The following is a 13,648-nucleotide window of genomic DNA, read 5'->3' on the forward strand; positions in this document are numbered from 1 at the left end:
ATGGAAAGTTTTGGAGGCCCTGCAAAAGGCAGGCCTCACTATCAAGGCTTCAAAGTGCCAGATAGGGCAGGGAAAGGTGGTTTATCTGGGACACCTTGTTGGTGGGGAACAGATTGCACCACTACAGGGGAAAATCCAAACAATTATTGATTGGGTTCCCCCTACCACACAGACTCAGGTGAGAGCCTTCCTAGGCCTCACTGGGTATTACAGGAGGTTCATTAAGAACTATGGCTCCATTGCAGCCCCTCTTAATGACTTCACATCCAAGAAAATGCCTAAAAAGGTATTATGGACAGCAAACTGTCAGAAAGCTTTTGAGGAGCTGAAGCAGGCCATGTGCTCTGCACCTGTGCTGAAAAGCCCTTGTTACTCTAAACAATTCTATGTCCAAACTGATGCATCTGAATTAGGAGTAGGGGCAGTCCTATCACAACTTAATTCTGAGGGCCAGGATCAACCTGTTGCTTTTATTAGTAGGAGGTTGACCCCTAGGGTAAAGCGTTGGTCTGCCATTGAGAGGGAGGCCTTTGCTGTGGTCTGGGCACTGAAGAAGTTGAGGCCATACCTCTTTGGCACTCACTTCATTGTTCAGACAGACCACAAACCTCTACTTTGGCTAAAACAAATGAAAGGTGAAAATCCTAAATTGTTGAGGTGGTCCATATCCCTACAGGGAATGGACTATACAGTGGAACATAGACCTGGGAGTAGCCACTCCAATGCAGATGGACTCTCCAGATATTTCCACTTAGACAATGAAGACTCATCAGGTCATGGCTAGTCTTATTGTCCTTCGTTTGGGGGGGGGTTGTGTAGGAAAGTACCATCTTGCCTGGCATGTTACCCCCATTTTTCACTGTGTATATGTTGTTTTAGTTGTATGTGTCACTGGGACCCTGGTATCCAGGGCCCCAGTGCTCATAAGTTTGCCTGAATGTGTTACCTGTGTAGTGACTAACTGTCTCACTGAGGCTCTGCTAATCAGAACCTCAGTGGTTATGCTCTCTCATTTCTTTCAAATTGTCACTAACAGGCTAGTGACCAATTTTACCAATTTACATTGGCTTACTGGAACACCCTTATAATTCCCTAGTATATGGTACTGAGATACCCAGGGTATTGGGGTTCCAGGAGATCCCTATGGGCTGCAGCATTTCTTTTGCCACCCATAGGGCGCTCTGACAATTCTTACACAGGCCTGCCACTGCAGCCTGAGTGAAATAACGTCCACGTTATTTCACAGCCATTTTACACTGCACTTAAGTAACTTATAAGTCACCTATATGTCTAACCTTTACCTGGTAAAGGTTAGGTGCAAAGTTACTTAGTGTGAGGGCACCCTGGCACTAGCCAAGGTGTCCCCACATTGTTCAGGGCCAATTCCCCGGACTTTGTGAGTGCGGGGACACCATTACACGCGTGCACTACATATAGGTCACTACCTATATGTAGCTTCACAATGGTAACTCCGAATATGGCCATGTAACATGTCTATGATCATGGAATTGCCCCCTCTATGCCATCCTGGCATAGTTGGCACAATCCCATGATCCCAGTGGTCTGTAGCACAGACCCTGGTACTGCCAAACTGCCTTTCCTGGGGTTTCACTGCAGCTGCTGCTGCTGCCAACCCCTCAGACAGGTTTCTGCCCTCCTGGGGTCAAGCGCTTGTCCCAGGATGGCAGAACAAAGGACTTCCTCTGAGAGAGGGTGTTACACCCTCTCCCTTTGGAAAATGGTGTGAAGGCAGGGGAGGAGTAGCCTCCCCCAGCCTCTGGAAATGCTTTCATGGGCACTTTTGGTGCCCATTTCTGCATAAGCCAGTCTACACCGGTTCAGGGACCCCTTAGCCCCGCTCTGGCGTGAAACTGGACAAAGGAAAGGGGAGTGACCACTCCCCTGACCTGCACCTCCCCTGGGAGGTGTCCAGAGCTCCTCCAGTGTGCTCCAAACCTCTGCCATCTTGGAAACAGAGGTGCTGCTGGCACACTGGACTGCTCTGAGTGGCCAGTGCCACCAGGTGATGTCAGAGACTCCTTCTGATAGGCTCCTTCAGGTGTTGCTAGCCTATCCTCTGTCCTAGGTAGCCAAACCCTCTTTTCTGGCTATTTAGGGTCTCTGTCTCTGGGGAAACTTTAGATAACGAATGCAAGAGCTCATCCGAGTTCCTCTGCATCTCTCTCTTCACCTTCTGCCAAGGAATCGACTGCTGACCGTGCTGGAAGCCTGCAAAACTGCAACATAGTAGCAAAGACGACTACTGCAACTCTGTAACGCTGATCCTGCCGCCTTCTCAACTGTTTTCCTGGTGGTGCATGCTGTGGGGGTAGTCTGCCTCCCCTCTGCACTAGAAGCTCCGAAGAAATCTCCTGTGGGTCGACGGAATCGTCCCCCTGCAACCGCAGGCACCGAAGAACTGCATCACCGGTCCCTTGGGTCTCCTCTCAGCACGACGAGCGAGGTCTCTCGAATCCAGCAACTGTGTCCAAGTGACCCCCACAGTCCAGTGACTCTTCAGTCCAAGTTTGGTGGAGGTAAGTCCTTGCCTCCCCACGCCAGACTGCATTGCTGGGAACCGCGACTTTTGCAGCTACTCCGGCCTCTGTGCACTTCCGGCGGAAATCCTTTGTGCACAGCCAAGCCGGGGTCCACGGCACTCTAACCTGCATTGCACGACTTTCTAAGTTGGTCTCCGGCGACGTGGGACTCCTTTGTGCAACTTCGGGTGAGCACCGTTTCACGCATTCTCGTAGTGCCTGTTTCTGGCACTTCTCCGGGTGCTACCTGCTGCTGAGAGGGCTCCTTGTCTTGCTCGACGTCCCCTCTGTCTCCTGGCGCAATTTGCGACATCCTGGTCCCTCCTGGGCCACAGCAGCATCCAAAAACACTAACCGCACAATTTGCAGCTAGCAAGGCTTGTTGGCGGTCTTTCGGCGGGAAAACACTTCTGCATGACTCTCCACGGCGTGAGGGATCCGTCCTCCAAAGGGGAAGTCTCTAGCCCTTGTCGTTCCTGCAGAAACCTTAGCTTCTCCTGTCCAGTAGAAGCTTCTTTGCACCCACAGCTGGCATTTCCTGCGCATCTGCCCATCTCCGACTTGCTTGTGACTTTTGGACTTGGTCCCCTTGTTCCACAGGTACCCTCGACTGGAAATCCCTCGTTGTTGCATTGCTGGTTTGTGTCTTTCCTGCAGAATTCCCCTATCACGACTTCTATGTCCTTTGGGGAACTTTAGTGCACTTTGCACTCACTTTTCAGGGTCTTGGGGTGGGCTATTTTTCTAACCCTCACTATTTTCTAATAGTCCCAGCGACCCTCTACAAGGTCACATAGGTTTGGGGTCCATTCGTGGTTCGCATTCCACTTTTGGAGTATATGGTTTGTGTTGCCCCTATCCCTATGTGTCCCCATTGCATCCTATTGTAACTATACATTGTTTGAACTGTTTTCTAAGACTATACTGCATATGTTTGGTATTGTGTACATATATCTTGTGTATATTTCCTATCCTCTCACTGAGGGTACACTCTGAGATACTTTGGCATATTGTCATAAAAATAAAGTACCTTTATTTTTAGTATAACTGTGTATTGTGTTTTCTTATGATATTGTGCATATGACACTAAGTGGTACTGTAGGAGCTTCACTCGTCTCCTAGTTCAGCCTAAGCTGCTCTGCTAAGCTACCATTATCTATCAGCCTATGCTGCTAGACACCCTATACACTAATAAGGGATAACTGGGTCTGGTGCAAGGTGCAAGTACCCCTTGGTACTCACTACAAGCCAGTCCAGCCTCCTACAAGGGTGTTGCTGGGTTGCTCCAACCGTGCTTTCCTGCCTTTGAAGACCAGTTTGGCAGCCCTCCCCCTTCCTGCTTCCCCATCTGCTGAGGGAAAATCTCCTCCCCAGGCACATCTCTTTGTGTTGAGCCAGGCCACTTCACACCTCATCCAGGCAGCCTGGCTAGGCTGTCAGAGGCTGGCTAATCAGAGTAAAGCAGCAAAAACACTGCAGGGCTGAAGTTGGCAACTTTTCAGGTAAAGTTTTAAACTCCTTACCTGAACAAGTTATATTAAATCCCACAACTGAGAGTTGTGGAATGTATTCTAACAATTAATTTGATACCGAACTTGTGGTATGTGTTACTTAAGGGGACTTTTAAATTTAAATAAAGTCTCCCCATTCTAGCCTATGGAAGGCCATTCACTACAATGAGAGGAAAAACAAATTTGGCTGTTTTACCTCACCAGGGCCTATAAAACTATTTTATAAGGTCCCTGCTTATAGTTACATGGCACCCAGCCCTATGGGCACATAGGGCACACATCAGGGGTGACTTATATGTAAAAATAAGGTAGTTTAAGACTTTGGAACTACTTTTAATTCCTAAGTCGAATTTTCATGTAGCTTTAATTTAAAAGCAGCCAGCAAGGCAGGCCTGCCTTTAAAATGACACTGGGCATCTCAGCAGTGCACCTATGGGGGCACCACCTATGCTGGGGACCCTAAACCTACATACCCTACCATATACTAGGAACTTATAGGTAGGTTGATTTAGCCAATTATAATTAGCCTAATTTGCATACTGATTTTACACAGAGCACAGGCCCTGGGACTGGTTAGCAGTACCCAGAGTACAATTAGAGTCAGGAAAACACCAACAAAAAGTGAAAGATGGGGGAAAAAAGTCAAGGGGCCTCTGCAATCATCCCTGTTTTCTCACACAGTCTTACGGGGGCTGTGATATGTGGGTTCCTACTATTGAGGGTCTGCAATCCTCTCTGATGTGAGCATCTTCACATCTACCTCTGTCTCAGAGATACCCTCCTAAAGGGGTGCGATTCCGACATATAAGTGATTGACTGCTCTTTATTCTTGCCATGAGAATGTAACTCCTAGGGCAGAACAGATTTTATCCCTTTCTCTACCGTCATTCTCAGCAGCTCAGCTTCTCCCCATTGTGTAGCCACCATTTTATGTGTAGTTTACTTGTAATGCTGTGCCTATTAGTTGGTACCAGTGTCTCCTGAGATCGGAGTCTAAGGGTCCCAAAGCTTGACCACCAATGTAGGAACCTTTGTTGTTGTCAAGATTTCTTTGTGCCTGCCTTTACAGGGGTGCAAGGGATACAATAAGTACTCCAAATCTCCCCCCTGGGCCTCTGCTGGCCATATGAGGATTAAAGTGGTAATCAGGTGTCCCACAGGGAAAGGTAAAGGCTGGAAAAACATAACATGTGCTTCAAAACATTGATTGAATAACTTGGCTACTCTGCGGCCTGAAGTTGTTTGCTGTGTTCTGAGCTTGGTGACTGGTTTAATATACCTGGTTGTATATCCCTGATTGGAGATGTCCAGCACAAAACACAAACAAAGCATAAGTCAAAACACAAGATTTCTAAGGTTCAAAACCTCTACAGGCAACCTCCATATGGATGATGTGTTGTGATTCTTTTAACTCTGATACCCTGATGCGATCCCTCAGCCTCCTCTGCTAACGTATTCTCCTATATTATGTGTTTGTATCAAGACAGCAAGAAATCCTACTGATTAAAGCAAGACAAGTGTATTTATTCATTCTTTTGATCCCTCTTTCTAAGGTCAATCACTATTCGCCCACAAAGTATGCCCTTGCTAATTCTGAATTAATTCAAAGTCTAAGCAACGTGTGGTTCCTTCTCTCATGGGCTGTTGCGTCACACCCTCTGATTCACCTGCTTCTCCACAATATGTTACTTCAAACCCTGGTTTGTTGTTACCTCAAGGTTTCAGGGTGTTGTTTCTCACCTTGTTCTGTCAGTGTCTCAAGGGGGTTTCATCAGTGTCCCATTCACACCTGGTTTCCAAGTTCTGGTCCAAGGGTGTTGTTTCATGTCCTCCATTACAATGTTGTCCAATTATGTACCGTGACTACACAAGAAAACTTTACACTCTGTGTCCAAACTGAAGCCCCAGCTTCAGAAATGTGTGCTTGTAATATTGAACCTGTTGTTAAAGGTGGGATGCACACTGACAGGGAAAATTGGGGGTTACATAGGGCAGTGGCTGCCATTTGGAGGTCTCACACTGAAGTCTCATACTAAAGTTTCATGAAATCGCGCTATGTATGTGAGGCTGGTGCCTTCAATGCGAAGGTGATGCTGCTGCGCAGACCCCATTGTATGTCAGCATCTGTTCCAAACACAAGACACAAATCAGTGCCAAGTTGGGCTAAGTTACACAGTTGTGCCTTTTATCACAGTTGTTGCACTCACTATCTGCTGCCGATATTCTATATTGTGAGCTCACCAGATCTATATTTTCCAGTCACAGATCACTCACAAGTCTGATGGCAACTACAGTGGATACTGAAAGAAGTCAAGTACTGATTTGGAAAGTGGACTGGCACTGGGTCTTGATTGGGGGTTCACAGTGCATTATCTACTAGAGTCCAAAGTCCTCCTGTATGGCCTCAAGTTGGCCCTATAAGTCTTCACCAAGTGTCAGGCAGGAATAGCAGTGAACCTTTGAAAGAAAGGCTGGCAGGTATTTCTGCACTTGTACCATTGACTTATAAAAGTTCAACAGCAAAGAAAACTAGAATATTCAACAATTGTCTTGCGCTCTTCCATCAACACTACTATAACATTCCTATGAGCATGCCTTGACTCTGCACAAGAGAAGTGTTTCCTTCCCTGTAGCTATTGGAGAAATTGGAAAACCTACCGAAGACCATGTTCAACTACACTTACATTCCAGTCAGGCAAAGCATGTTGTTAAAGGGACTAATGGCTTCAAGCATTTCCCTGATTTATCACTGCAGACTTTAGATGAGGCCTATCCGGCCTCAGCTAGGCAGTGAGCTGAGGATTTATGGGAAAGCAAAGCGAATGTTACTTACCAGATGAAACACATTGTTTTGATGGAGAATGCCAGAACATCTTTGAAGTGGCCTTCCTTTTCAATGGCCTCATTATCAGATGATAATGACTACAGATGTATCAATGGTCTCATAGCGCCACATATAGGACTTGACCGCAAGAGGCTAGTGATTGGAAGTGGAGAACAGACTTTATATCAATGTCTTAAATCTCAGCGCTATTTACTTAGTTCTCAAGGCCTTTCTTCTGCATCTACAAAATACTTCATTTCTATTTCAGGGGAACAGCACACCACTGATGCAATACGGTATATGCCCTAAGTCGAACGTTCTCCTGGTGTCACATTGGGATCTTTATCATGATCAAGTTCAGCAATTTGAGAGAAAGAAAATTGCTTTCTGTATGCCATTAGGCATTATAAGCAGGGTATTTGGAGAAGAATTTGCAATGAGCTGGTTTAACATCTTTGCATATACTCCTGGATTGTGTCTCCTAGTCTTGGAAGTCCTCACCAACGCAAGGAGAGACCTATGCAAAATGGTAATGTTAGAAACTGGGTCTCCAGTTGGCAGTGTTATGCACCCTGTCCAAGTAGGGACCCAATGCTAGTCAGGGTAAATCACAACACAATCTAAATTATCCTGTGTTCACCCTCCAGTAGCTTGCCACAGAGCTGGCAGGCTTAACTTAGAAGGTAATGTGTAAATTATTTGTGCAATAACTCATACAGTAACACAGTGAAAACACCGCAAAAAGTATTCCACACCAGTTTAGGAAAATAGTAATATTTATCTGAATAAAATAAGACCAAAACAACAAAGCTCCAATATGCAGAAGTCAAGATATCACTTTTAAAAGCTTTAAATGAGTCTCAATCCTTAACAATAAGCAGTTGTATCCTTTGAACACACAGTACCTGAGATGCATAAAAAATAATGATGCAGAGGGACCTCAGAGAAGGAGATGCGTTGAAAAACAAAGCGATGCGTTGATTTTCCACCACGGCAAAGGTGATGCGTTGTTTCTTTCCATGCTGTAAGGTGATGCGTCAGTTTCCATGAGCGCAGCATTGGTTCCTCACTGTGGTACGGGGAAATGCCTACTTTCTAAAGGTGCCATTTATGAAATAGTAAGGTAGAATTCAACTTCACAAGTAAGTAGGATTTCCCACTACCATTCCAAGCATACCAAATATGACAAGTCTGTTCCTCTCAGATCAGAAATTTGCAGGCCCTGGACACATCTGGAGCCCTTTATTAGGGACTTAAAGGTAAATTAAATATGCCAGTTGGGTATGAGCCAATGTTACCAGGTTTAGGGAGAGAGCACAAGCACTTTAGCACTGGTCAGCAGTGGTAAAGTATGCAGAATCCTGAAACCAGAACAAATGAGATCAGAAAAATGGAGGGAGGCAGGCAAAATGTTGGGGGAAGACCAGCCTGGGGCTGTCAGGTCTAACAAGTATGGATTGCTCCTGCATTGCTAAGGCAGTATTGGTATGCCGAATTACTACAGCTGTCTAAAGGTCCACAGTTCACCCTCAAAGTACACCTAGAACTCCTTTCCAGACAGAAGGAACTAATTCTTCGTCCTGATCTAAAATTCTTCAGCCTCATGGTTTGGCTTCTGATTGCTTAGAATTTGAACACTTGAATACCCCAAGGACTGCAGAGATGTCTTTGTGCAAACATATATGCACTATTTACCTCCAAAAGTTCCAATACTAAAAGAAGTGATTCTGCCTCTGCTGTGCGAGTAAGGGCTTAAACTCACTGTCTGTGGAGCTTCATTAGTTACTGCCATATCTGTAACTCCTGTACTGCTGCAAACACACCTCAGTGAAGGTGTATCTAGTGGCTATCTCAAGATGCAGATGGTCTCCTCAAAGAGTGGTCAAACAACTTATGAAAGAACCACACCTCCAAGGGAGGCAACCCCCTGTTTCCAAGAAATTGAATGGAGTTCTAAGCCAGCTCATGGCTCCTTCATTTGGACCAATCTACAAGCTGAAGTTCCTCTTCCAGAAAACAACACTACTTATTTTGTTGGCCTCTTGTAGAAAAGTAAATAAGATGTGTTAACAATCAAGCAGCCATTTTTCCAGTTCTCAAAGAGTAAAGGAGCTGTAGCTCTTAATCCAAGATTTATTGCCAAAGTACCATTGGACTTCCACCTAAAAAGTCAGTTCTCTGTTGATTCTTTCCCAACCCTGCTTCAGATGCAGATAGATCCATGCATTCTCCAGACCTACACATGTGTCTTTTGTCTGGAAAAGACGGAAGACATTAAAATCACTGATCAGATGTTTGTGGCCTTTAACATCCTGGAAAGGATTGTTCTATCTCTGAACAGGATCTATCAGATGGCTTTTGGTATACATTGTCTTTGGTGACAAAAAATAAAATGAGTCATGGCTCACTCCACCAGAAGTGTTTTTTCAATAGCAGCCCTCTACACTTGTATCTCATCATAACACCTGCCATGCTTTGACATGGATGAACATGCACACCTTTACCAAGCACTAGTGCCTACACTTAGGTGCAGTAGCACGTTCTTCGGTGAGGGAAGCAGTTCTGCGCAGCCTCTTTTGATATGATATGCCTGCTTAGCACGGGTAATGTATTGTGTGCTGCTTAATATTCTAATTTAGGCATACAAATCTATTAAAGATCCAATGCACAAAAAGAAACAAATGACCTTTCTGTAATTATAGTTCTCAAAGTTGGTACCTTTCACAGTTTCATGGGTGATCCACCCTTCTCCATAGTCAGAACCTCACAAATTTTTCATTTTCACTCAGGTACTTTCAAAATCTGAGCTTTGGGTGCCTCTGGCAGAATGGAGTGGTTGGTTCATTCATCTGATTGGCTAAAATATGGGCACTTTTACATGATTTGAATTTGCTATTAAATAAACACTGTTCTTGGATGTATGACCATTCTAAATATCTTATGGTAATTTATGCTATGGAGATCCCCAGCCTGATGAAGGGGAATAAATCTAGGAGCTGAATGTGTGAAAGATACCAACGCGAGAGAACTATTGTCACAGGTGAGTAACTTATTTAGGGATCTAAACAGGACATGAAAGGACAGAAAGACCGTACAAGCGCTAATGTGATAGCACATTAATAAATATTCTCTATCCTCTTCATGTTTTCTTCTTTTTGCTCTTCACAGAATGTGCAAGGAAAAGAAGCTCACCCAGTGGACTTCCAAACCACAGAAGAATGGCTTATTAACCACAGTCTGGAACACATGAAACTCACAATTGAGAATCTAATCAGAGAGGGAAATGTTGTGTTGTAAGTTCAAAATGTACATGTGTGCTTAGCGTTCTGGAAAGATCTTTTATGTACTAAATCTTGTTTTCTGAACTTTTTTAGAAGCAGAACTGACAGTTCCACGAAGCACATCGAATTTACTGCGGACACGGTTACTCATTTTGAATCAAGGGTTTGCCAGTACGTATATGGAATTTAGTGACACAAATGTGTGTTATATGTGATAAGGTAATTTATGAATTCTGGATCAAAGATAAATTTGAAGTCACAAAACATTTTGTATGAATTCCAAAATATTGTCCTTTAAGTTCTAAATGGCAAAGGCAGTTAAAAAATGAAGTAACATCAACATCTGCAACATCATCCCCATTCTTAGTTTGAAAGCTTTTGTGGCTGTGCCATAAGGATAACAAAAGGACACACTTTCATGAAAAGGTCCATTAACTCTTTTTTTGGTATTTATTAAGTGTTTCAACATATTAAAACAGAATAACAACAGTAATTAGATGCAGCCCCAGAGATAAAAAACTGTAAATAATATGAGATTCATTGGATGGTACTGCAGGGCAGTCAGGAAGTTTATATGGTAGAATTCATACATGTCAGAATAGACAATTACTTTAGATTAGAAATCATTCACAGTGGGAGTGCAAGGCTAAAATAAACAACAAATAAAAAGGGTCAAATTTTCATCATGGAGTAACAGAAGGAGGCGCCGAAGTAGGAAACAAGGACTACGTCTGCAACAGCAAATACAACTGAAAGGGTCCCCAAATATCCCTGGACCGACTGGCAGAGGGGCGCATAGTATAGTACACTGTGAGTTGTTCTTGACAATAAACTATGTCCGATAACCACTCTCGTACGGTAGGGGCTCTCCCCTGACCCATGCACACACCACGCCATGCTCGGCAAGTAGTAATGCCAATGCAAAAAATTACTTATGGTCATCTGGTATTTCTGTCGTGAAACAGAACAGTGCCAACCCAGGTGAAGGGGGAGTAGTATATGTAAGATATTGGAGAGGGCAGCAAAAACTCCAGCCCAGTAGGCCATGCCAATGATTCCTTAACACTAAAATGTTATCAATCTACCTATGAGTTAGTAATATCCCTCACAGCCCTCAAGAACATAGAGATTCTATGCATTCGAAAGACAATTTGAACTAGTACATTTCTCTGTGCTTCTGGGACATTGCAATCCTACTGCAGAATTTATCCTTTGAGCATAGACATAATATTTTCGTGCAATAGCTACCTTAACCTTTAACATTAAAACATTTTATGAACAAGCAAATAGTTAAAACAAAATTGTTTTTTACATGTAGTGCCACATAACGTCTTCCTACAAATGATCAAATAATAACTTTTGTAAAGTCTCAAATTCCCTTCATCTCTTTCTTTTAGTTTTTCATTAGATGTAACAATTCTAGTAAATAATTTTCAAGAGTGAGGAATGACATCCTTTTCTACAAGTGTTCAATTATTTTACAATTAAGATTGTCCCAATACCTTTACAAGGAGGAAATGTCTAATTCTCAGTGGTAGGTGTGAAAATCTGATAGATGGGAAATGTTTGTGCAAAACGATACAGAGTTCCAGAAATGGGGAAAAGAGATAGAAATCAATGGTAAGTCTTGGAAACACTTTTACCTAGGGGCTTAATGTGTGAATGATCGCGTCACGGAGCAGCTGGTGTTTGTGCATAGTGATGTAAGGCAACCCTATCATGTTTTTATCCTTCATTGGATTAATTAATCCATCACATCTCAGAATAGCTGCTTACAAGGATTATTAGAAATCTATTTCATGGATATTAATGATATGCAAGTGCTTATGTGAATCATTGCAAATGACTGTCAATGCAGCGATGGAGACATGTGAGGCACGGCCGACCTACAGCCTGTATTATTATTATTTGCAAAGTGCTGCAAATTAAGCCACTGTCCCCAAAAAGGACTGGGACTGCAAATAACAAAGTGACACAATGCGAAAGGCATTGTGGAGAAAATGCAGCAGTGCTCTCTCAAAGGCCCAAAGCTAGCATTCAGAAAGTGGACCCTGTCCCTGAAAAATAGCTTTCCCTTTCGCACAGCCCTTCTTTTCGTGAGACAGACTCATTTGTGAATGGTTGTCTGCCATCTCCTGATTCTTTACTTGGTGGTCCTCCTTCTAACCACCTTCCAGTTCCTCTGGAAAATATAATTGACTCTACCTCTGGACTAATTCATTTTCCACGCTTAACTACGGAACTGTTTGACTCTAAGTACTTTGACTCTCTCACTCCTCTCTGTTTAAAGCTTTTCCCTCCTTTTTTTGGTCTTTCCCTGAGCCTGAACCTCCCCTGTCCTCAAAATCTGTGATTAACCTGTTTTTTTTTTACTGGAACATAATCTGTCTTTACAGACTCAGGCTAACCATCTTACCTCTTCGTGTTTTATCGTGTTTAAGGCGCTCAGAAAAATATTCACTTGCTCCCCCTCAGGCATGTGGGATTGTGGTTCAGGCCACTGTTCTCAACAGCCTTGAATATTTAACTCTCTGCTTTTGGGAGTCTCTCACCATGTTTTGAAGAAGTGTTAGTGAATTAAAAACATGACAAAGCTCTTCTTCTGTTGCCCTGGACTGTCTGCATTGGCTGCCAGCGGGTATATAAGTTCTTCTAAATCTCTCTCCATTGTTCACAAGGCTTTTCATCAAGCTGGCCCCATTTATTTGGATAACAAATGTAAGTTTTATTTTCCTAATTCTCCCTGTATATGCTTGGCCTGGGGTGTCCTGCCAAAGCTTTTGGTAAGAGAAGGGCAATTAGCTTCTTTAAACAAGTTTAAACGGGCTGGAAGGCGAGGGCAAGCAACACTTTGGGGGTTATTCTAACTTTGGAGGAGTGTTAATCCGTCACAAAAGTGACGGTAAAGTGACGGATATACCACCAGCCGTATTACGAGTTCCATAGGATATAATGGACTCGTAATACGGCTGGTGGTAAATCCGTCACTTTTCCGTCACTTTTGGGACGGATTAACACCTCCTCCAAAGTTAGAATAACCCCCTTTGAATGGGGCTTAGGGCTGATAGAGTTTACATCACCCAGCACCTTGTCCTTCCTTCTGGGATAACCCGGGAGGTAGCAGGGCAGCTTCAGCAGTGAGTGTCAGGCCACGTTAATCATGTTTTCTAGCGATAAAGTGAGGTTGATCAATGATTGTCCCCAAGGCTGCACTAAGGGTGTAATGTTACTCAATGCCTTATACAGCCATCTGGGGCAATCCTGGAGCTACCTCGTGGGTGGCGAGTGGTGGAAGGTCACTTAAAACAAGCTTTTCTGGAGGAAGGCTAGGGTAGGAGGGGATTAGCCTTGGTGGTGGCACGGGTTCCCGCTATGACACCCAGTGTTATGATTAAATTGTCATTAAATTCAAACTGCTAAGTGTGCACTATTCACTATTCATATTGACAGTGAAAGGAATAGTTAACCTGCCCCACCCCCACACGACTAAAC

The 13,648-nt window shown here is 43.8% G+C and overlaps 1 protein-coding gene across 1 annotated transcript in view; it reads left to right on the forward strand.

The window, feature by feature from the left end:
- Positions 1–13,648, forward strand: part of VWA3A (von Willebrand factor A domain containing 3A) — a 541,655-nt gene that overhangs the window by 91,874 nt on the left and 436,133 nt on the right. The window contains exons 4-5 of the mRNA XM_069210293.1: positions 10,044–10,168; positions 10,250–10,327. Of these exons, the coding sequence (XP_069066394.1) occupies positions 10,044–10,168; positions 10,250–10,327 (203 nt within the window). The remainder of the gene's footprint in view (positions 1–10,043; positions 10,169–10,249; positions 10,328–13,648) is intronic.

Source organism: Pleurodeles waltl, chromosome 10 (assembly GCF_031143425.1).
Source record: "Pleurodeles waltl isolate 20211129_DDA chromosome 10, aPleWal1.hap1.20221129, whole genome shotgun sequence".
NCBI lineage: Eukaryota > Metazoa > Chordata > Amphibia > Caudata > Salamandridae > Pleurodeles > Pleurodeles waltl.